The sequence below is a fragment of the Micromesistius poutassou genome, assembly GCF_964030765.1.
Source record: "Micromesistius poutassou genome assembly, chromosome: 8".
NCBI lineage: Eukaryota > Metazoa > Chordata > Actinopteri > Gadiformes > Gadidae > Micromesistius > Micromesistius poutassou.
Genome location: NC_140278.1, coordinates 6,674,421 through 6,698,916, shown reverse-complemented (window position 1 = coordinate 6,698,916; position 24,496 = coordinate 6,674,421). Strand labels below are relative to the sequence as shown.

Below are 24,496 nucleotides of genomic sequence, written 5' to 3'. Positions count from 1 at the left end.
AGGTGGAACAGAGCAAAGAGTGTGTGAACACACTGTAAAAAGGTTCAGCCATGTACCTGGATCGAGGAATTGGCCAGATTCGTTGCCAGTTTTGCTGTTCATTAGGTCAACAAACTTTGGCAATTCTTCCCCCCCTCCACCCCCCTTTCCCACATGTGTTGAGAGCAGACGGCGAGTCAACGGCGTCTGACATTTACGGGACGCTGTGTGAAGCTGGAGGTGCAGAGAGCAATAAAGAGGGAGCGAGATTTTTGTTGGGTGCATACTGTAGTATAAATTCCTTTTATGAACAAATTGTTTTAAGAACAAACTGTACACAAAGCCGTTCAATTACATCCAAATAATCCTCATTGGGAAACCAGAGAGTGAGAATGTGACAGGCCAGAGACAACGTTTGTCTATATTAATGATACATTCACCAATTGCAAACAGTTTCTATGACCCTCTGGTTTCCATTAAAAACAAATACATATCTCGTCGCTATTTTACCTAAAAAGGTCTTCAAACTAAAGCATACTTATCTCAATATATATGGATCTCCATCAATGGAACGTGACTGTGTGCCTTTGGACATTGATTACGTTGTTTTTACAAACTACTTTCACCACAATCTCCACTTCTCCACGCTTTCTCCACTTCCAGATGAAATGTGATCAAGTGCTGACCTACCTGCGCATATTCGGGACGACCATGTTCGGCATCTCCCTCCTGGTGGGCATCTCCACCGCCTACATCATGGGCTACCAGTTCTTCACCACTGAGCGCAACCACGTGTCCTTCGGCCTGTACGGCGCCATCCTGGTGGTCCACCTCATCATCCAGAGCCTGTTCGCCCTGCTGGAGCACCGCAACATGCGGCGCTCCCTGGAGACGCCCATCAAGCTCAACAAGTCGCTGGCGCTGTGCATCGCCGCCTACCAGGAGGACCCCAACTACCTGCGCAAGTGCCTGGTGTCGGTGAAGAGGCTCACCTACCCGGGCATCAAGGTGATCATGGTGATCGACGGCAACAACGACGACGACCTGTACATGATGGAGATATTCAAGGAGGTGATGGGCTGGGACAAGGTGTCCACCTATGTGTGGCGGAGCAACTTCCACCACCGGGGGCCGGGCGAGACGGACGAGGGCTACGCCGAGAGCCTGCAGTACGTGTCGCGGCTGGTGCTGGGCAACAAGTGCGTGTGCATCATGCAGAAGTGGGGCGGCAAGCGGGAGGTCATGTACACGGCCTTCAAAGCGCTGGGGAGGAGCGTGGACTACGTACAGGTGAGCGCTCAGGGAGAAGGGAGACAGGGGCGGATGGGTGGATGGATGGATGGATGGTTTGTTTGACGGATGGATGGACCATGCCATTCATAACTGCGTGGATGGATTGGGGGACGTGTAGATTGAGTCACAGGCAAACGGATGGACCGCAGATGGGATTGTCTTGTGATGATGAATGGATGGTTGAACATGGTGTGGTTGAATGTACGCAGCCCAACCACGTCAAGAGAAGTGGAATTAATTATGAATTAGATTGATGGATGGGATGGATGGACAGATGGAGTGAGAGTAAAGCATGGAGCTAAAGGGAACGATGCCTGGGAGAGGGAGGGAGAGGGTCTCTGCCAAGATAAATACAAAAGCAACAAAGAGACTTTTGTGCTGTCGTGGCTGTAGGCAGTGTGTCATGAAGTGCGGCTTGAAAATCAGCACGAGCAGCCCTAAACTAACGTCTAATTACAGATCTCCTCCAGAATATTGAGAATTACGTCATTTATACAAAGAGCTGCACAATGTTGGATCGGTTACCAGACATGTGCCGTGATATGAATGCTCCTTCTGGTGGAATTTGCAGTCAAATGTATTGCACAAAATAAATGTTGCACTTATGACACGTGGGATTATAGCTTATTAACATGTTTAGCATTACATCACAAAAATAGCAAAGCACATAAAAAATGCCTTGGCTAACTTAAAATAAACATGTTTAAGATAATTGAAGTTTAAAAAAGGAAGGTTTACCTTCATGACATCACATTCATCTTACAAAAAATATTTAGGTGATTTTTGCCACAAAATATGATGAATGCTAGGATTTCTTTCTGGTAATTCTGCTGTCAAAGTCAAACTTGTTTGCAATACACCCTGTGGTTGCTTACAGTGTAGATGGGAAAGATTGGTTTCAAGCTCACCCATAATCCAATAAAGAAACTATTGCACGATGAGAGCTGCAATTTCAGATCAGTGATGTGTCCTTCCGTGTTATTCTCCCAGAAAGACTGCTTGCTTCAACCTTATCGAATTACAAAGGCTCACACCTGGGAACGTAAACAGTGTTCACCTTTTGGCCACCAAAGTGATTCCCTGCAAAATCTGTGTGTGTGTGTGTGTGTGTGTGTGTGTGTGTGTGTGTGTGTGTAGTTGGAAGGGGGGGGGGTGTTAAGTGCTTTACGCAAGGGCACCAGGAGGAAGAGGGCAGAAGAAGTAATAAGGGTAGAGCTATTTTTCCCATCAGGTCTAACTCATAACAGCTACCTTTTGGTCATTACGCTACTCCTTTGATCCGTTTCACAGAGGACATATGGGTGAGAGATTATTCTTCAGGAGGAGAAGAAGAAGACTTAGCTTTGGGTCTTTACAAACTCAATTATGTCAGGTCCAGGTCAGCCTGTGGATAACCTGGGATAGTTTTCCTGGAGGCTAGTCACCCACCAAGGCTTTGTTATGAGATGCCCTGCTTTTCACCAGCCTCCTGATACACAACGTGATGCTGCCTTGGGAATTGCTTTGAAACAACACAGTGTAGCTATTGGTTATGTCTGAATGGAAATATATGGGGATTAAGGTCCAATTGACGCTGAACCACGTTTTTTCAGAAGGTACGTTTCCAGAAGTTCTATTTTTGTAGACAGCTTTGTAGACCATCATAACTGTACACTAGCTATAGGGGTGAGCAATAGTGCGCAAAGCAAAGTACTTCATGCCTTCAATATCACATCAGGAGATCTAACCATACTTTACCAAAGCACACTTATTCATGTCTATTCCAAAAATAGCTAAAACTAGCTGTGAGCCAGAGTGGGCTTTTTGCTGTCATGAGACATGTTTATTTTGCAGACGTTGGCTATCTGCTGTTTTAGTATTAGATTAGGAATGAACAAGCACTTAAAATTAGGCAAATTGTTTCTTCCTTTTATGGACTGCTCAGAAAGGCACTTAGTTTGAGTAAAGAAACAGAAAGCAATAAAATAAAACAGATGAATTGAAGGGTAATGATGATAAAGAGTTTTTGGCATTTGATTATCTCAAATTCCTCGCAATCAAGGTTGTGAGGTCTAAACCTCTAGATGTGATATCACACAGAGCAATTTTCATGCATGGAGAAATAAATATCTTCATACAGATGGTGAACATTGACACATACACAATAAAACATCTTTGAAAGGCAGAATCTCATCGTGATTCACACCCTGCTGCCACAAGGAGCCGTTCAGAAGAGGGGGTGGGGGGGCGGGGGTTGGGGTGGGGGGTGAGATTGTATGAATCATCAGACGTCCCCAAGGCCTCAATGACCTCACCTTCATGACCTCACCTTCATGACAACACCGGCCTCATGAAAGGCTCCTTTCAAGCACCACAGGCCGCGGCTTCTCAACCAAACTTGCTTACTGTCATCCTCATATGCTACATAGAAAGCCGTGACCACACAACTTGTGTGTTTACATTACCTAGTGAAACAGTTTACTGGGCAGGTTTCTGAGACGTAACGATGTGTGTTTGCTGTGCTTCATTCATTCAGGTGTGCGACTCGGACACCATGTTGGATCCGGCATCGTCGGTGGAGATGGTGAAGGTTCTGGAAGAAGACCCCATGGTGGGGGGTGTAGGAGGAGATGTACAGGTACAGTAAATCAATGGAACTCCAATCATTTTTCAAAGAATCTGTTGTTACATACTGAATACAGACACTCATGCAGTGGTACTATTTATTCTTGGTATACTATCGACTACATCTAAATCAGCAAATTAAGTCCTACCAAGTCATGTTCCCTTCGTAACACCAAATGTATGATCATGGACAACTTATCTTGTTTTCCGTCCCTAGATCCTGAACAAGTACGAATCCTGGATCTCCTTCCTCAGTAGCGTGCGCTACTGGATGGCCTTCAACATCGAGCGCGCGTGCCAGTCCTACTTCGGCTGTGTCCAGTGCATCAGCGGACCTCTAGGGATGTACCGCAACTCCTTGCTGCACGAGTTCATGGAGGCCTGGTACAACCAGACCTTCATGGGATCCCACTGTAGCTTCGGAGACGACCGCCACCTCACCAACAGGGTTCTGAGCCTGGGCTACTCCACCAAATACACGGCACGGTCGAAATGCCTGACCGAGACGCCCATCACCTACCTGCGTTGGCTCAACCAGCAGACACGCTGGAGTAAGTCCTATTTCCGGGAGTGGCTGTACAACTCCATGTGGTTCCACAAGCACCATCTGTGGATGACCTACGAGGCGGTGATCACAGGCTTCTTCCCCTTTTTCCTCATTGCCACGGCGATACAGCTCTTCTACCAGGGGAGGCTGTGGAATATCCTGTTGTTCCTGCTCATCGTGCAGGCCGTCGCGCTGATCAAGTCCTCGTTTGCCAGCTGCCTGCGGGGCAACATCGTCATGGTCTTCATGTCCTTCTACTCTGTGTTGTACATGTCGAGTCTGTTGCCGGCGAAGATGTTCGCCATCGCCACAATTAACAAAGCCGGGTGGGGAACGTCGGGACGAAAGACGATTGTCACAAACTTTATAGGCCTGGTTCCGATCTCCGTCTGGTTCACCATACTCTTCGTCGGAATCCTCTACACGGTGATCCAAGAGACGAGGAAACCCTTTCCGGAGTCTGAGATCATTGTTCTAATCATAGGGGCCATCGTGTATGCCAGTTACTGGGTCATGCTTTTGACTTTGTACTCAGTCCTGATAAACAAGTGTGGGAAGAGAAAGAAAGAGCCACATTATGACATGGTGCTGGATGTATGACACATCGCCAGCGGCCGTATTGTCCTTTGAACTATCTTGAGAATACTTGCTTACATTCAAAACAAACAGCCCCCCAAAATCAATTCCACATGAAGATAGCCTCACAAAAGCCTTGGCTTTAACATTCAGCAACAGACAAATACAGCACCTGTGGCTGCATACAAATCATCCAAATACATGTACTTAAGAATTGATTTTTTTACCTATCAGTGTATGGGGCTATTTTTGTGCCTGGTCACTAGACCAGCCAATATAATCGTTCACAATGTTTTGTCTTATGTCTAAGTTACTTGAAAGGTTGTGTCCAGTCAAATTTAAGTAAACTTGAGTGACAAAATACACCCACCCATATGTATTTTTACTTGTACTCAATTGCATGAGGTACTACAAAATATCACCAGTTTATCTTGGATATGATATTACATGTCCAACCCATATGAGCAACATGAACTAAATGTGTGATTCTCTATGTCAAAGGCAAGTAAGACAGCTTGGGTTGTGACCAAGATTTTAATTTTCTTCAATTTTCTTTTTTTAGACAAAAACTTTAATGTATTTGAAATATTTTTTTGTTTTTTGCTCAACCTGCATCCTTTATATCAGTGCATTAAGAGTTCTGAGTGGACACAATCTTAACAAACGTTTAACGTATTATTTTCTTCTAGTATTATCATACCACTCAAATTGCCTTTGTCAACTGATAATCTGATAGACAAACCATGATCTGCTTCACAATAAAGGATCCATTCCAACCAGAGTCATATGCCAGAACAAAGATTTACTGTACATCCTCCTATTCTTTTCTAGTTTATTTTAAGGGGATCATCTACGGTATCCCTCGAGAGAAGATTTAGCAGCTTAGAAAGGTTTACAGCATGTTGAGCTGCTCTTTCTTTCAACGTTTACAAAGGGAGGACATCTTAATCTGATCACCGATGGATAGAACAATAAGAAACCTCTGGATAGGTGACCAGGTGACCAGAAAGATAAATGGTGTAACATTGCTGCTGTGACTGTTTTGTTTTTAACAAAATGAATGGATTTCTTTTTTTTTTCATGTGTATCCAACGTGCATTTCAGAAATGTGTTTATTACTATTGTTGTTTAAGTTGAATGTTTGTTTGTTTTTTCTAGCAAAATGAATGATAATCATCTTGTGGCCACCTTGGGCTTGTTCCAATCCAAAGAGTTTCTCATCGTCTTGCCTTACATCTGCCCTTGCTCACTTCCTTCCTTCACAGTAAAATAGTCATGGGAGTGGGTGAATCAATCGTGGCATTGACATTAAATATCCTGGCAGTTGATGAATAAGGAAGTGCTGATTGATTCTTTGTTTTGTTTTTAAACATGTACATGGTGGTGCTATTGTGAGTGAACCCCCATACTTACAAAATATATAAAAGGAGAAAAAACGTCAACGTTGGAACTGAACAAGGGCACTTACTCTTTAAGGAAACAGGCATTTTGGAATGTAATGAGTCCTTTGTTTCCTATGGACAAGGAGTGGGCTTGAGATTAATTCCTATGCACTTTTATGTCTCTCCCATTGTCCTGCAGAATGCTTGACACATAGTTGACGGGATGAAATACCTCAGTGGATCTGTTTGTGTTGCATCGCAGTGCCAGGATGCTGTTCAAAGACTGGCACATTCTCAAAGGTCTTGTGTAATTTATGATCTTTTTGTGATACATATATATAAAATTATAAATGCCCTTCTTTATACGCAGTTCCTTCTTAAGACCAAGCTGGATTTCTTTGCCTTCTTGGCCTTTTTGCTGTAACCGTTATGACCTGTTATTTGTTGTACGTTACCTATTGTATTTCATTGCATTTTTATATATAGACATCTAATTATTATTTTTTGCTTTGACACCAAAGATTCTCTATTTTCTTTCATTTTTTTTTAATATGAAAATTTGAAGTTTGTAGTTCTTTCAAGTGTTCTGACAATGACCTGTATATGACCAAACAATGTGAAATTATGAGCTGGGGGTTTGTATGCAATAACAACAATAAAGATGCAATTTGTAGGATAAGTTATTGATTACAAGAAGGATAATGAACCTGTGTTTTTCTGTACTTTGATAGGACGCCAACGTATTTATGTAATAGTGTTATGTGGTCCATAGGTTACTGTATATGACAAATATTTGTCATATTTATGACACTGCAAAGAAAGCCACCAAAGCAAAATATTTTTGATAATTATAAGTGTTATTATAAGTGTTAAACCAAAGCAGTAAAATAATACATAGACATAATTTAGAAAGTTCAGAATCAAAGCCTGAATAGACTGAATAACGTTAACACAACCCCTATCGTTTTGGGGACCTGCATCTCATTTTAACAATTTTCTTTTTCATTAAAACCACACAATACGGGAAAACAATCAAGTATTTGCATTGGAATACACGTGTATTTGTTTCCATAATATGCAACCATTGTGCCTTACTGAGCAGTTAAAAAGGACAAATGTTTTAGTTTGAGGAAAGATTTTATATTTACCAATTTATAATATATGGAAACTAGTGATGAATTCAAGGCATTCATGTCAGATAATGTGGGCAGTGTTATCAAAGCACTTTTGTGTTGTGCCAAATAAAACTAACTGTTATGTTTTTCGTATTTTCCTGTGTAATGAGTTGCTTAATAAATTCCTTTTTTAATTATTGTCAGCAGAGTCGTTTTTACATCAAATGTCAGCCATGTTCACACTTCACATTCAATGATTTACTTTGTATTGAAGCAACATATAATTTATTTGTCTTAATCAGATAGTTATGATTAATTGGTCTTTGCACATTCTTAGAGAACAAGAACAGTTTACCTTTTTTAGAAGGTTTCCATGAAAATAAAAAAAACTGCATTTTGGACAACATGCCTTAATGCCTCATTATTGCATGTAGCCATCGCAGACAAAACTAAACTACAGTCATACACTCAAAAAATGTTGCTTGTGTTGCAATTGTTAGCACGGTTACTGCTATGAGATTTGTAGCAGTACAAACACTCAGTGTTGTCCCTGTCTGCCAATGAATGGACTGGAATTGGTGTGAAGTGAAGCCAAATTAACTTTCTATTTTCTTTCTAGCGCTGTGGCTAGCTAGCTAATGGCTCCCTGCTGGCAACTCAGCTGCTCTGTGGATAGCTTTGTGCATTACTCTCTGTAGTGAGTGAAGAAATACGTAGTCTCACAAATCAGACGATAAATAATCAAAAGTCTGATAGCAGACGAGCAAATCTGGGAGAACGGCGCCTTTCCTTTTCTCTTGCTTCATAGTGACAAAGCATGTCGCTGAAGGCGGGGATCCATACAAAAACTTGTCCAGACCGAGTCAACTTTTCCCAGCGTGAAGACGACCCAAATATAAAGATATATACGTATAATGGTGTGCAAATATAAACAAATAATAACTTCCCACCTGTATCCAATGGGGAAATCTCAAATCAAGTCCTGAATCATCAAATTCCCCAATGGTTCCACCCTCATATCCTGTACGACAAGTATGTCTCATTATGGAGCGATACAAAATAGAAGGTTGTTTTACCTTTACTTTACGCAATGCCGTCAGTTGTCAATCAGAACAAGTTTTCTGCTATGACCTTTGTGCATAGCTAATAAACACTTTGGTTTTAATGTCCAATTGGCCATAAACCATCATGTTATAACATATTGCGATGTAACATATGTTGACCGATTCTGCATTGGAAGGATTAACCCCTGTTCCCAAGCCAATCCATCATCTTGAAATTTGAACAAAACATGTTGCATAGTGCAGCATTTTACCCCATTTCTCCATTTCCCCCCAACACACCCACACATATGCACACACCCACGCATGCATGAATGTGCGCACATATAAACACACACACACACACACACACACACACACACACACACACAATCCTGTGTCACAGCTTTGACCCAGAGAACATGTTTTACTGCCAGATGTTCATCCAACATCTGGTGGTGACAATTTGCCAACAACTTATGACAATGGTGAAAAGATACTTGTCAGAGATGTTTCCCATAGCCTGACAGAAACCGAGGGAAAGTTGAGGAAGTTCATTAGAAATTGGTCATTTGTTTGTATGAATATGTACTTCTTCATGTAACATACACGTACCTTTTCCTCCAACAAGTTGAAAATAATCATGTAAGAAATAGCAACTTTTGATTGTTCCGGGCAAACATTTCAAACTCAGTGTAGCAAAGTGAAACAGACTTCAACCACAACAGAATGACGAAGCTCTCTAGTCAGATGACTTAAGAAGTTGATGCAAGAGACTCTGACATTGATTAGTGTGGAAGCAATTTCTGTATCGAGCTCAATAGCGTTGGCACACACACAAATACTGCACATGTATCATGTGTTGCAGCTGACCGTACTTCATGAAATGTACTTCAATTGACCAACACTCAACACCCAATATCCTCACATGCAGGAAATTACGAGGTGAAATCCCCCAGAAGGGAAGGAAAGTAATGCCCTTTGTGTTTGTAGCAGATCTATATAAACAGAGGTATTGAAACTACAATATAACAAGAGCCAAGGCTGTACATCATACTGCTGTCCATATGGTCCAAGGCATCCGCCAGGGCGGGGCACCCTGTCAATGGGTTCAAAGAGGAGGGGCGTGTCCCCTCTGTTGGTAGGATTTTAAATTGTCAAAAATCCAGACGTGAGACTGAACTGGCGATATCTTTGACAAAGCAATGCAGCACAGCATATTTAAGATCATCAAATGTGAGCGTTTTCTGATATTCCCCACACTCCTCTGTAATGAACAATTTTGTCACAACTGTACTCAATTACTCTGCACTCGCTCCACTTGGACTCATGTTATGCTACCCTGGGCAACCTGTGTACCTGGTGTATAGGGTTCTCCTCCCAGGGTGGCTAACAGTAAGGGTCATGATCCCCAGAGTCAGGGCAGAAGCAAGAGAGTTTGTGCCAGCGCACAGAGAGCAGCACCCCCGAAGCATGGTGGTAGTTAGTTTGTGTTTATTTTCGGTTTCAGTGGAAAAGCGGCGACAAGGACACATGGTCAGATGGATAAATAATGTGAGAAAGATCTATAGACGCACCAAAGCCTCCATTCCACTCAGATCTGTGTCTGAATGTGGCTGTAATGCACTTTCTGGCCTGCGTTGGCCAAGATTCAAGATAATTTATGTCATAAGGCAGTACAATTCTTTGGTTCTGGCTCATAAGCAAGCATTGACATCCTAAGATTTACTTTCTGCCTGCTGTTGTATGTGCACTGCGTAACTATTAAATACTTTCAATGTGCAGGCTTGTACTAGGTGTCACCCGTTCAGAATATGGCAGTAACAGTTTCTGTAAGTCATTATGGAGTGATTTTTACATCCTCATAGAGACCATGTTGTAGCCAGGGTCTTCCAGCCCACCCCTGGGTGGGTCCGGAGGCATTTTCAGCACTTTTGGAGATTAGAGGAAGTTAAACTTCAGCAACTTTAGGGATCATCCCTCTCCTAAGCGCACCCACACCCGCAAATCCTTGATCTTTATTGTTTCTGAGTTTGTGGTCGCACCTCCTGGATCCTCCAACCTCCTTGATAGTTCTTGGTGTCCTGTTCTCTCTGGTGGTTCATTCATCTCCCCGCCGTCTCTGTCTTCATTTCTCAGGCCGCCCCCCCAACTCGTGCCCTCCTGCCTCCCCCCTGGCTGCTCTAACCCCTTCCTTGGTCCTCCACTTCCGTTCTTGTGATGTCTCTAACCACATAATGGGCCTTATTCACCCGGGCTAATTGCTTGAAAAACCTCCCATGTGTTCCCATGTCTGAGAAAGTGTTTAAACTTTTTTCCAAAAAGCAGAGCCATTTGGGAGCAAATAAGAAAAACACAAAAAATGTCACAGTGTCGAAACGAAATCGTTGCATCATGACAACAATCCTTTGGAGTTTCAACATGTCTGCCAACCTTTAGTCGCCCGCATTTTCAGGTTTCACGGATTTGTTAAGTGGTGTTTTGGTGGTTGACGTTGGTAGAGTCCAGACAAAGTCTGACCTGCGTGGAGTACCCCCCCACACACACACAACACACACACACACACACACACACACACACACACACACACACACACACACACACACACACACACACACACACACACACACACACACTCTCCAATTACCCCACTCCCCTGGGCCCAGATGTGGGCCACCCAACTCTTTTTCACTCATTCTTGTATCAAGGTTGATTCCCCCATCTCTCTCTCTCTTAGCTAGTTCATAGTATTTACATCCTCCAGTAGTGCGTTAATAACTGGTAAGTATATAGTAAGATTAGAATGTTCAGATATCTGAGTTTGGCTGCCCTTTGACCTGACTGATGGGGGAGACTGATCAACACGTACATGATTTCTCGATTTCTCTACGACTCCGTATTGTATCTTGTTGAAAATCAATGGTGTGTGAGTGATTTTTTAAGATGATCATGATATTATCATGCTTGGTAAACCGTGAACACACGGCACTACAGATAAAAAGTGGAGAGGAGAGAATGCATCGGGGGGCATCATGTCCACCGTGTACCCATCGCGAATCACACTAGTGTTGAAAGTATGGCGTACTGTTGAAGATTGGACACATGAAGGCACAATGGATTAAGCTGAACACGGTCAAACTCTAGTCTGCTCGTCCTAGCCTAAACAGCTTTGTATGTGTGTGTGTGTGTGTGTGTGTGTGTGTGTGTGTGTGTGTGTGTGTGTGTGTTGTAGAGTTCATGATATTATTTGCATTACCAATTCACCTTTTTATTGCCGCTCATTATGGGGCTTTTTCATTTGATAGACAAATCGTACATCTGCCACCGCCTTTCCCTGTTGGTGCTTGGCAAGATTATAACAATAGACTAACAAGACTCCCCAACACCACACTGCAGGAAATTCTCTGTTCTAAGCACGCTTGTTTTCATGAGGGGAGGGCTTGGGGTAGAGTACAACTGTGTTTTGTTCCCATTAGTCCAACCCAAGCTGCATGGTGCCACAGAGTTAATTTTTACCCATTAAGCACATTTAATAACAAGCATTTCATACTTTTAATTGAGAAGAATATTGGCTGGAGTAAAGTCATGCAGACACAGTTATGGGAAGTTTAATGGAGCACATCTTTCAGTCGGCTTTCAGTTGTCCCCTGTAATGTTTTTATAGTTTAGGCCAAGCTGTGTCTTAGTTTATGTTGCAATACATTATGTTACATTACATTTATTTGGAAGCTTTTTTCCAAAGCAACATAAAGTAAGTGCATTCAACAATGAAGATATACCCCAAAAAGGACAAGAATCCTTCAATTACATAAAAATTCACAAAATAAGCAAAGCAGCTGCTTTTGGCTATAATATAGTGCTATATATATAATTTTTCATTCACCACGATGCAGTTTTACACTCTAAGAGTCCAAGCTGCACAGAGACAACCCTGGCCCATGAGAAAATGTCAGTCACAAGGAACGGGATATGGCAAGGGCATCAGAGACACTATTGAGTAATGTTGGAGTGGAGGGCTTGTGCGTCTGAAACCCATAAATCCCCATCGGGACAAACAACGGAATAATTATCGCTAAAAAATGTCCCTGCAAAAAAAAATGTCCCAGCAGTTAACACATGTTAACTGCTGGGAGGACCTTGAGGTGAGTGGAGCAGGAGCCTGCTTACGTTGTTGAGCGGTGCCTTTTCCGTACGGTCGGGGCACACACACATCTTGACAACAGACACGGTCCCAGATTCACAGAACAGCTCTCAGTAGGGGAGCTTCTGCTTGGTTAGACGTCAGAGTGGGGGAAATTCTGCTTGGTTAGACGTCAGAGTGGGGGAAATTCTGCTTGGTTAGACGTCAGAGTGGGGGAAATTCTGCTTGGTTAGACGTCAGAGTGGGGGGGATTCTGCTTGGTTAGACGTCAGAGTGGGGGGGATTCTGCTTGGTTAGACGTCAGAGTGGGGGACTCTGCTTTACGTCTTCATTGATCCAGTCCCCCGGCCCTGATGACATGTTTGGCTGATCGTTTCTCAAACCCCTCGCATTTAAAAGTGTTACACGTCTACCTATTGTCATACTTCGATTTATATATATATATATATATATATATATATATATATATACAAAATGATATATTTATGTTGTCTATTTAAAACATTTTGTATATGTATATTTGTATTGGTTCTTTGAGCTTATGTTACAAATACAGTTTATCTCATGCTTTTTTGTTGAATACTTTCGAAATGTTCTTCTAAAATTCACTTATCATAAGAAGATGATTTATATAAGCAGGACGCATGTCCTTCGATTAAGTCCCTTATTGAATCATTTAAAAAATGTACCTTCTTATTGAGTTTGTCTGAGAATCCAGGATGCAACGGTTTACATTCAGCATTATTTATGCAATCTCCACGGCAACATCACTATTTGACCAGAATGTAATTCTATAATTGGTGTTATTGGTATTGGTAAAAAAAGGAAATAGATAAAGATATATATGATCTAATTATCATATATCATATTGTGGGGATGTGTGTGGATGATAGCTGGTTAAGCAGCCATTATCCCACACATATATAAATGTATATGCCTCTCATTGTCGTCACTCATGTCCCTGTAGATACTCAACATCCCAGAGTTCTGCTTCCCTTCTATTAACTGCTGTGGCTCAGCAGGGTCAGGGTCATCTCTGGGATGTAATTACCACCCCTTTTCCTCTAAGGATGGGGAGAAAGGGCAGGCTTTTTACAATAAGCTTAATGAAAGTCACAAGAAAAACAACAGAGATGGATTCATCCACCACACAGCACACAGCCCAGTTTTAGTTTTCCTTCCATTGAAGTGGTCAAGCACAAGGCATTGAGTGGGACTTAACAAACCATGTTTCTGTTCTGGTCAGCACTAGAGTATACAGGAGAGGAAATCACGTCAACGTGTTGTCACAACTGAAAGGTTCTCAAGCTTTGGAGACCTAAATATACCAAATACTCAAAGTATTTGGTATATTTTACGCCAAGTAAGCAAATCCTTGTCCAAATAACTCCTTTTGTATCATGATTTTGTTTTATTGTTTGATTTCTTAGGAAAGGAGGCTATCGTTTGGTTTCTTGTCTGCCAAAGTGACCTGTTAACTAGCTTAATCAATCATCAATCAACCATTACATTCTAATTAAAAAAGATTTCAAACATTGAATGAATATGTACTGGATGAATAGGTACCTATCCTTTCACATCTATGAAATTGATTGATTGTTCTCCAACCCACATTAACAGAGTGCAATGTTAAGGAAATGAATTATAAGCGCCATATGTACTTGGTTAAAGTGTGTATGCAACACATCATGAAGTAATTAAGGGATAAACAAATAATCATACAAGTATTATCTTAATCCTGTGATTATCTCCCCCAATGTTTACCCCAGCAGGCAGTTAATGGAGAGGTCAAGAGAGCGATAAAGGTATTAATTATTCGATTATAATTGAATCCTTCAAACTTATCTAACCCTCTTTTACTCTTTTTCTGTTGACAAAAAGATGTGAAATGAGCTTTGTTCTTGGGGACAGGAGGAAACAGAATCTCATGTGGGGTTCTCCTTCATTAAGACCCTACCTGCTGTTTCTGGCTGGTTTCCTGCCCTGTTGCAGACAGAAACAAGATGTAAGCGTGTGTGGGTGGCTATGCATGATTGCGCGTGTGTGCGTGTGTGCGTGTGTGTGTGTGTGTGTGTGTGTGTGCGTGTGTGCGTGTGTGTGTGTGTGTGACTCCTTAATGACACCACGCAAGCTTGAACATTTCCTGTCTCCCTCGCCTATTTCTAGGGTGCTGATGGACGACTCCACCATGGCACTTATCTGACGTTCTATCAAGTGGGTGCATCCTGGCTTGGTGGAGAACACATGTTTGTTTTGGCTGACTGGCGAATAGTCTCAGGATACCAGACGATAAGCGATCTTACTGCCTACCAAACGTCAGGGGATTTCTAAATTAGTTGGTTGGAAGGAATTAGTGGTTCTTACATTTTACAGGAAATGACAGTTACCCCAAAAGAGAGCTATCTAAGTCCCGTGCACGTTACATTATTTGATTATATTTCATGATTTGGGTTGAACTATATTTAACCCAGGACAAGAAAGACGCGTTTGTACGGCACACACGACTTCTGCATGTCACCACCCCAACACGAAGGGCCGCCCCCAAAGACCTTTGATTGGTTCTGCAAGGCTGTTTTTTTGTTAACTCTCCAATCGTTTCCACACAGCTTTAGCAACCAAATCTAGGCAATCGTCCTCAGGCTCTAATTGAGCGAATCGTTTAGAGAATGTCTAGCGGCCACCTGCTGGCGTCACCCTGGGGTTGACTTCTGCGACCCACTGAATTATTTCATAGGGCTCCTTTGAGATTGCCAAGAACTAGATATCAACGTAGTGCACTTGTAGTGAGCTGGTACAAGTCGGAGGGACGATGCCTCGCTTGCACAGCCTATTGGTGTTGGATGGTGTTTTTTGGCCATGACACACAAGGGTTTCATTCCATTCCATTCCAGTTTGTAAAAAAACTGGTATGGGGGTATTTTGGTTTACAAACAAACACACTCAAACACTTTTGAGCTGCACACACATGCACTTAGACACTCAGTGGCACAGTTAGTTTGTCTCCGTCCCTTCTCAGTGCAGAGCTCAGCGAAGCATAGATTGTTGGTCTTCAATTAAAAGAGAACACACTGTTTCTAAACAGTGTCAAATGAGGTCAAATGAGGGTTACGGCTACTTAAATTGTAATGGCTACAAACTTAAAAAGACCTTTGTCTGATGGGTAGCAGTTTGAACTGCGCCTTAAATATATCGCCTATGACTGTGTAGCTTTATGCACAAGGGCATTCCGGTCAAAAGTTGAATGACCACACAGCCAAAGCTGGTGGAATTTACTGGCATTACAAGACAGACAACAGGATATTGGTTGTATGGGGGTACTTTGACCCCATGAGAATAAAAGATAATATCATTAAGGCATCAACTCTACTAATGTAGATTAGGTTAGGGCAGCCTGATATAGAAATAACCTCTGTAAAGCAAAGAAAATACTAAATTGGGCCTCACTCTGAATTATATTTAAGAAAACTAGATAATAGAATGTGTGGGTAGGCATGCCAAACATTTTGGGTCATGCTTATCCTCAACACACACACACACACACACACACACACACACACACACACACACACACACACACACACTCAGACATACTTAGATAGACACACACACAAACAAACACAAAAAAACACATACACACACAGACAACAAGTGTTGGGAGGGGTTCAGAGTTTCTGTCTCCAGATGTTCTATGTAGGAAGGGTGCTCCTAGTTCCTGAATCAATGAGGCACAAATATGTTCTGTGTTCGTGTGTTTGTGTGCGTGTGTGTGTGTGTGTGTGCGTGTGTGTGTGTGTGTCTAAGATGAAGATTCCAACTTTATTTCTTTCAAAGACTCATTGCAAGTTCTACTCTACTCAAGTAATACCTAAAGCAGAGAATACCATCTCTTGTACACGGCATGTAAGGTAGTTGTATTAAAAAAAAGGCACTATCAAAGCCATTCTTTAAATGAAAGACTAAATAAACAAATAAAGCACACTTACAGGTATATTTCTACCTACATATTCTACCAACCGCCAAATCATACCATGAATCTGGCCAGACGCAATCCTCAAATGACATGTCCTTGTGTCATTGTAAAGAAAAGTGTATCATAGTATTATATAGTATCATAGTATATCATAGTACTACCAGTCTAAAGTTACAACACAGCTTAGTTCTCTGTGCACAACTGCTCATTTTGCTACACCGAAAATTAATTTCATAGTCAAGGAGGAGCTGTAATTATGTAAAACAAATATACAGACACTTGCAATGACTACCCACCAATTCAAACATAGGTCAACCACAAAGTGCAACACCATGACATGAACGGTAACAGGCTGTGTTGAAGAACAATGAAAACTCTGAACTCATTGCGAGTTTTTGTATTTTAGTTGGAGTAATTTAGTGGCTTAGTAACCGCCATAATACATGAATAAACATAGTCGTAAACACTATCTGTTAATCATTTGTGTTACATTTATATAAGCAGCCATACATTATTCCTTGACTGTTCAGATTCAAATTACACCTTGTATTCGCATCAGCACACAAATGATCATCCAAAATATATTTATGAGTACTTGGCCCTTGCCTTATCCATTTCCTTTGTTTTTGTACATAATTGCCTCGTTTCTGGCCTTTGCTTTGATTCTGGCTGTTCTGGCAATGTACACCGATACAGCAAAAGCAGTCATGGGAATGTTTGTGTCATCCCGTCTCTCTGCCATCATTGTAATAAGAAGTAATGGCGGGGAATGGATGTTTCTGTTAATACATCCATTGCTGTTGGTGCCTGCGCTTCGCCGTGCCGTCATTCATTCATTGTTCCAGCTCTTTGCACATGATTGGTGCTCAACTAGCTCCCAGACCACAGCTTGTTAGAAAATAAAAGTTTTCCATGACTGAGACAGTGGCACAGATAGAACGAAGACACGTGTGTGTGTGTGTGTGTGTGTGTGTGTGTGTGTGTGTGTGTGTGTGTGTGTGTGTGTGTGTGTGTGTGTATGTGTGTGTGTGTGTGTGGGGGGGGGATATGTTTGTCTGGAGTTTTAAAGATAAGCATAGAGCTATTAGAGCCAGGTTAGTAAAATAGATTGTCTCCCAGATCTTAAGATAAAGTAGTAACAGATGTGTGTGTGCGTGTGTGCGTGAGTGTGTGTGTGTGTGTGTGTGTGTGTGTGTGTGTGTGTGTGTGTGTGTGTGTGTGTGTGTGTGTGTGTGTGTGTGTGTGTGTGTAATGCATATCTGCTTAATAGATACAAATTCTAATTTAATTAAATACAGTTTAGAGCATGTTCCACTTTTTATGCATATAATCACATTCACATGCTCTCAGCCTCTGAACACATGGGGCTCTGTTGAGGATCCTGATTCCCAGGTGAAAAAGTGGAGCAGGTTATTTTCCCAACAGCTCAGTTAACCGTGTCGAAATCCCTCTGCCTCTGTATCCGTGGTAACAATAGACAGTGGCGGATCACAGCTCCAAATCTGTTTGGGAAACTCACCTATGCACCCCTGGTGTGAAGGGGGGGGGGGGGGAGCAGGTAACAATCTTCTGAACAGATACAGTCTTATCCGTGTATTTAGGCTTTAGGACTTTTTGAGTAGCTGGTTTTGGCCCATGGAGGAAACATGTTATGTTTATACTATGCTACACAGTCTAACTTTTCTATGATACCTATCTCTTTTTCTTTCTCTCTGAAAGACTTAGATAGGCTCCATTGGCTCCTTCAACTGGACATGCTTTTTCTAACTGTGTGTAAGATGTGTGGAGGCTGAGAATGAGCCCGGGGCGGTGACCTGGTCTGACCCATGGCTGAGCTTCAAGATATTTGACTCCCAGCCTCTGCGGTCTGGCGGCTTGGTCTAGACTAAACAGCTCTTGTCAATAACCCTCGGTATAAAGAGTCTCTTCCCACTGCTCATGGAAGGCCAGTTGTAATGCCGTGGGTCAGAGAGAGAGGGGTCATTGCTGTGACTTTCAAGGAAACTACTGTAAGGTTTTAGAGGTGCCCTCAAATGGGGATGTATCGGTTGGCAGTACAGAGGCGTATGAGTGGAGGAAGGACACACAAACACAAACACACACACACACACACACACACACACACACACACCTCGAATCCTTTCATCTTTTCCCTTTCATTTAGGCTTCAACAGATGGATTTATATAGGAGGTGTTAGGACGTGTTCAACCACCTACAGCCCACAGAACAGCAGTCAGGCCAGCAGTATACTTACTGTATGTGGACCCAGGGTGAGACTACTCCAAACTACAAAAGCTAGGCACTTATTATAAAGTCCATCCATTACATGAACACTTCAGGAGATCTTTGATGTCCGTCCAGTTACAACACCCAAGACATTTAACACATGTGTGTCTCTCTCAAAGCGTGGATAACACTTCAAGATTTGGAAGCAACAACTAAAAAACATAGACCACCCCCCGCCCCCCCCAAACACACACACACACACACACACACACACACACACACACACACACACACACACACTCCCACCAACAACACACCCTTCCTCCTCAGTTTGGCAGAGCTCCCAGGTGTGAGTTTCCATGACAACCCCAAAACACCCAGAAGTTTACCTCCACTCCACAGTTATTTGGGTGTGGCATGAGCATGCAGCATGAATTAACTCATGAAGCGAGAAGATATAAAGTTAGGAACTAAATAATTTGAAGGGGATTATATGTTTGTTTCATGGTTTTTTTATATACACATGGACTTGTTTAGGGAGGGCCTTTCCTCGCAAGTAAGGATATGAAAAGGATACGACATTTTGATTTAACATCTTCAAGTTGTTTGTGAACTAGAAACAAACAGAAAAACACAATTGTAATTTACTTTAAATGAATGAAATGTGCTTACACTTTCAAGCCTAAATGCCTTTAGGTCCTTCTCTTCCAATGATGACAGGAGCTGTCAGGAAGAGGCAGTTAAAAATATATATAATTAAAGTATCTGTGCTCACATAGACCTCCATGTAAACAACAAGCACTTTCTCGACTCACTAGCAACACTCATAGTTTTGCCGTGATTATTCTGCTTCCTGCTTATGGAATGATCGCACATCATTCAATATTTATACTAGATGCTGTGTGTTTCCATTTGAGAAAAATCTTTAAACAGTGGTTTTCATAAACAGGCATCTTTGTCTTAGGTTACACAATAACAGAAAATCCCATTAAAAAATCCCTAATAGTAGCCTAATCGTGTTTTCTATTCAAAATGATGAGAATACAGAGTTGTTTACCAGGGTAAGATGTATCCTAATGAACATAACAGTTACTTTACCACAAGTTAGACATTTTCAGCCACAAACTCAAAGAACCCTGCCAAATGTCCCTGTGGTCTGAAATAAATGTTGTTTTAATCCCTCTTATCCACCAATAAGTCTATTGTAGCTCCACTGGATGAGAAAGTTAATAATAAATGTTGTTTTAACCTCTCTTATCCACTAACAAGTCTATTGTAGCTCCACTGGATGAGAAAGTTAATAATAAATGTTGTTTTAACCTCTCTTATCCACTAACAAGTCTATTGTAGCTCCACTGGATGAGAAAGTTAATAATAAATGTTGTTTTAACCTCTCTTATCCACTAACAAGTCTATTGTAGCTCCACTGGATGAGAAAGTTAATAATAAATGTTGTTTTAATCCCTCTTATCCACTAACAAGTCTATTGTAGCTCCACTGGATGAGAAAGTTACATTCAGGGGGACTCGTGAGTCTACCGACTAATAAACAAACCATCAATACTCCTAGGAGCAAGCACAGCATATTGATTCTGACCTGCCATAGTATGCTATACATGCCATACATGCTCATTCTCTTCTTCAGCCCACTACCCTGTCTTCTCTTTGCTCTCCAGTCCATAGAGTATATGTTGACAATAAATAAAAGATACAGATATTCACTGATCAGCAACTATATTATTGTATTTTGATGGTAATGCTAGCCTACATCACAGGTGCAGTTGACAATGAAAGCCAATTTACTGAAATGAAATTCACGCAGCAACCAAGAAAATATAAAGCGGTACCCCCATATTATGATCTGAATTGTGTTGTATTTCCTGTATGTTCACTCTGGGGTACCAGACTCTGAGTCTGATTGATCTGGGATAATCTGGCATAAACTAGCCTAGTCTGTGAGCATAATGCCAGCTTTTTTCCCCCCTCACTTTTCTGACGCAAACTTTCCAGACATTGACCATAAAAAGGCAAAGGTCCCTTGAAATACACACTCTTACAATTACACTCTGCACCTCCAAGAGACTTTTCAAGAGGAACGTGTGGGTGTGTGTATGTGTTCCTAGAAGTACTTGTTAATGTATGAGTCCCTTAAATTTCTTTATTTACTATCGATGTTGCTATGCCAACATAGTGTGACGTATGTGTGTGTGTGTGTGTGTGTGTGTGTGTGTGTGTGTGTGTGTGTGTGTGTGTGTGAGTGTGTTGGAGAGTGAGTGTGCTTGCATATGCACAGTTAAGACCTAACACCAGCACACACCATTACATCATATTTCATAATCATCCTCTTATGTGCACATGCGCTCAACCCCCCCCCCCCCCCCCCCCCCCCCCCAATAAGCTCTCACAGTATAGAAGTGCAAGAAAATATCAGCCAAATTTGGAAGGGAAATGATTGTTAATTTAAGACCAAATACCTTGAGATTAACAAAAATAATAAACTGTCAAAAAAGCTGCCCATTTCTGAGTGTGCCTGCAATCGGCTGTTGCTGTCTGCCCAAGGGTAATGGCACTGATACAACATCGAAGCACTGCAAAGCAGTGAAATGTGCTCATATTACTTCTTTAATTATTTTTATATTGGCTACCAGATGATGCAATGCAGATACAATATTTACAAATAAATCCAGGCACAGGCACACCTAGCTCATAACCAAATCTCCCTGGCCTGGTTTCAGAACAAACTCTCTCTCACACACACACACACACACACACACATGCACACACACAGACACAAACACACAGATGTGCAGATAAACACCCATATACACTCTCAAACACACACACACACACACACACACACACACACATAAGGTCAATACCAAGGCAACAGGGTATAAACAGGATGAGAGATGACGGGGGAAGAGACGAGGAGTGAGAAAGAATAACAAGGAAACGGAGAAGAAGAAGAAGAAGGACACCCGAAAGACAAATGGTGACCCAGAGGGAAGAGTCACAGATATCCGTCAGGTCCACTTGTCTCTCTGGGTGGCCCTGAGCAGCCAGGGGTGTTTCATGTGGACCTTTTGTTTATGCCACCGCTCTCACGGGTCCAGGTCTTGACGTTTGTTTGGATGACAGAAGTGCCGAGGCAACCTGCAGAGATAGCCGGTGGGTTTCAAAGTGTCCTCGATGGACAGCAGTAGATGTGTTTTTCTTTTCAGCCTTAATCTGCGCTAACGGAGTGCGGCCGGCGTGATTTAGGTTTTCACCACAGAGGGGTTGAGTGGCGGAAGACAGGTAACTTAAATAACACCTTGGACGGATGATGATGAGCACTGATCACCGCGCCGTCACAGACGGGCGACGCCGCGGTTGAAGTTCTGATCGCCACCTCGTCACAAGCACATACTTTGAAATGTGTTGGTCCAAGGACACGCACTCAAATTGATGGTGGCATTTGTGTTACCGATGCAGAAGGAGCTGGAGATGGCAGAGATAATATGCTTTTCCAGAACCTTTCCCCACCAAACAGCTGTTAGAAGGTATTTTTGTTTGTTTGTTTATGTTTCTTTCTCTCTCCCACACGAACACTCAAGGTTGATGTTACGAAGTCTGTGACATCAACACCACACACACACACACACGCACACACACACACACGCACACACACACACACACACACACACACACACACACACACACACGCTCTCTCTCTCTGACAAACACCACACACGCACTCGCACATACTCAAACACACAATCACACACACACTCGCACACACTCAAACAATCAAGCACACACATGGCCTTTCTTTCTAATAAACACCACACACATGCGCACACACACACACACACACACACACACACACACACACACACACACACACACACACACAGTCCCAGTGACACCTCCAGGGCTAACGTGGGGGTGAGGTAATGCTTCTAGGAAGGGATGGAAGCAGTGTCCCAGCAGCTGTGTGGCTGGTGTTGCTGTGTTTGGATGCCAGAACCCAAGGAGATTCTCCATCTGAATTCATCAGCAGGCCTCCTCAACCTCAATGGACCCCTGACTGAAACTGCTCCACTGTAACCAACAGAGAAGGAGGATTACAACCAGTACCAGAAATAGAACAATTATAAGATCAAGGGCTCAAATTGCAGGGTTAAAGTAAATCAGTTAGAATTGTTCAAAAATTTCTTATTGAGTGAATAATCTATTTAGAGGGATGGTGGTAATGATTCCAAATTGAATAGAAAATAGTCTTATATTTCCAATTAAAGACAGATTTATCTTCTCTTCTTCGGATGTTGATGCTTTAAGCCAAACATTGTTGAGAATGTAGAAGCCTCAATGGCCTTCGTTTGCACTTGAACTCTTGTACTCTTAGTTTACTTACTTGAGACTTAACATTAAATGCAGTGGGAACTTGTTAACAAAAGAGGATTTGTTAAGAGTAGTAGCAGTTGTTGCTAACCCTTTCCTCAACAGAAATAAACCAACATAAAACATTCAGACTCCTCTCACAGGTTGTAAAAACCCTAACCCTAACCCTAACCCCCCAAAAAAAGAAAATAAAACGGTGGTGAAATAAATACTGGTGAACCGCTGATAATAAGACTTGGAGAACAGCGATCCACCTGGAACATTAGCCCAGAGCTGCAGGAACCCGTTCTGGCACAGACCGGTGGGAGAAATGTCAGCGGAGTTGATTGACAGGGGATTACACAGGCCAGACTGAAGGCATACCGGAGCCTCACATGCCGCTCATTGAGAAAACCAAAGTGTTTACTACTGCTGTGACGGAGAGAAAGAGAGAGAGAGAGCAGTGAGGAGACAACTGAAGTGTAGTCCAAACAGACGACAATAAAGTACAGATTCCAAGCGGCCATGTTTCTATCGAGGTCAAAATCTAGTGCAACAAAGGTTTTTCAAAAGACTGAAACACAACCATGTGCCCACTTGCAAAGTCTCAGCCTAAACATACACCGTGATTTAGCCGGTCCCAAAGCTTCTCCTTTAAACATGACAGAATGAGGAGCTCCATTATGAGGTTAGTGTGACCTCATACTACAGCTGCCGGTGCAATAATGAAAGGAAAAACTCTAGGCTACCCATAAACAGAGACACATAGACAGACACACACCTCATCTCATGGGCAGGGACGGGGTCAGTGCAGAGGACCCAAGAAGGCATATCACTTCTTAAATGCCACACAAGGCAGTTTTTTCTCTGTGGCCGAACATTTTATGAACCGTATGACTTGAGAAAAGGAATCATATGATGAGCCTAGGGGGCTTCAGGGTCCCCTGCCACACAGAGGCATTTCATCTGCCAAATCGGAACATATTCATAATCCGAAAATACAACTTTTTTTCTGAAAATTACAACTCAATATTTTATTAATTAAGAACATAAATAAATTGTTCCAACAAATGTTATCTGGCTTGTGAAGAAGAAGAAGAAGAAGACGAAGAAGAAGAAGAAGCAGGAGGAGGGGGAGGAGGAGAAGTAGAGGAAGAAGAAGATATATGTCTCCTTTGGCTTGCATCCTGGTCCCCTAGATAGAAGACTCATGCAACGCTCTCCTCTCCTGGCATAGGCCAGGCTATACAGTTTGGTTTTC

At 42.2% G+C, this 24,496-nt stretch overlaps 1 protein-coding gene across 1 annotated transcript; it reads left to right on the top strand.

Moving 5' to 3' along the window:
• Positions 1–642: 642 nt before the first annotated feature.
• has2 (hyaluronan synthase 2) lies at positions 643–5,023 on the top strand (the record flags this gene model as incomplete). Its single annotated transcript, XM_084471612.1, has 3 exons — positions 643–1,269; positions 3,788–3,889; positions 4,094–5,023. The coding sequence occupies 3 exons, from the start codon at positions 643–645 to the stop codon at positions 5,021–5,023; spliced, it is 1,659 nt and encodes a 552-aa protein (XP_084327738.1).
• Positions 5,024–24,496: the final 19,473 nt, after the last annotated feature.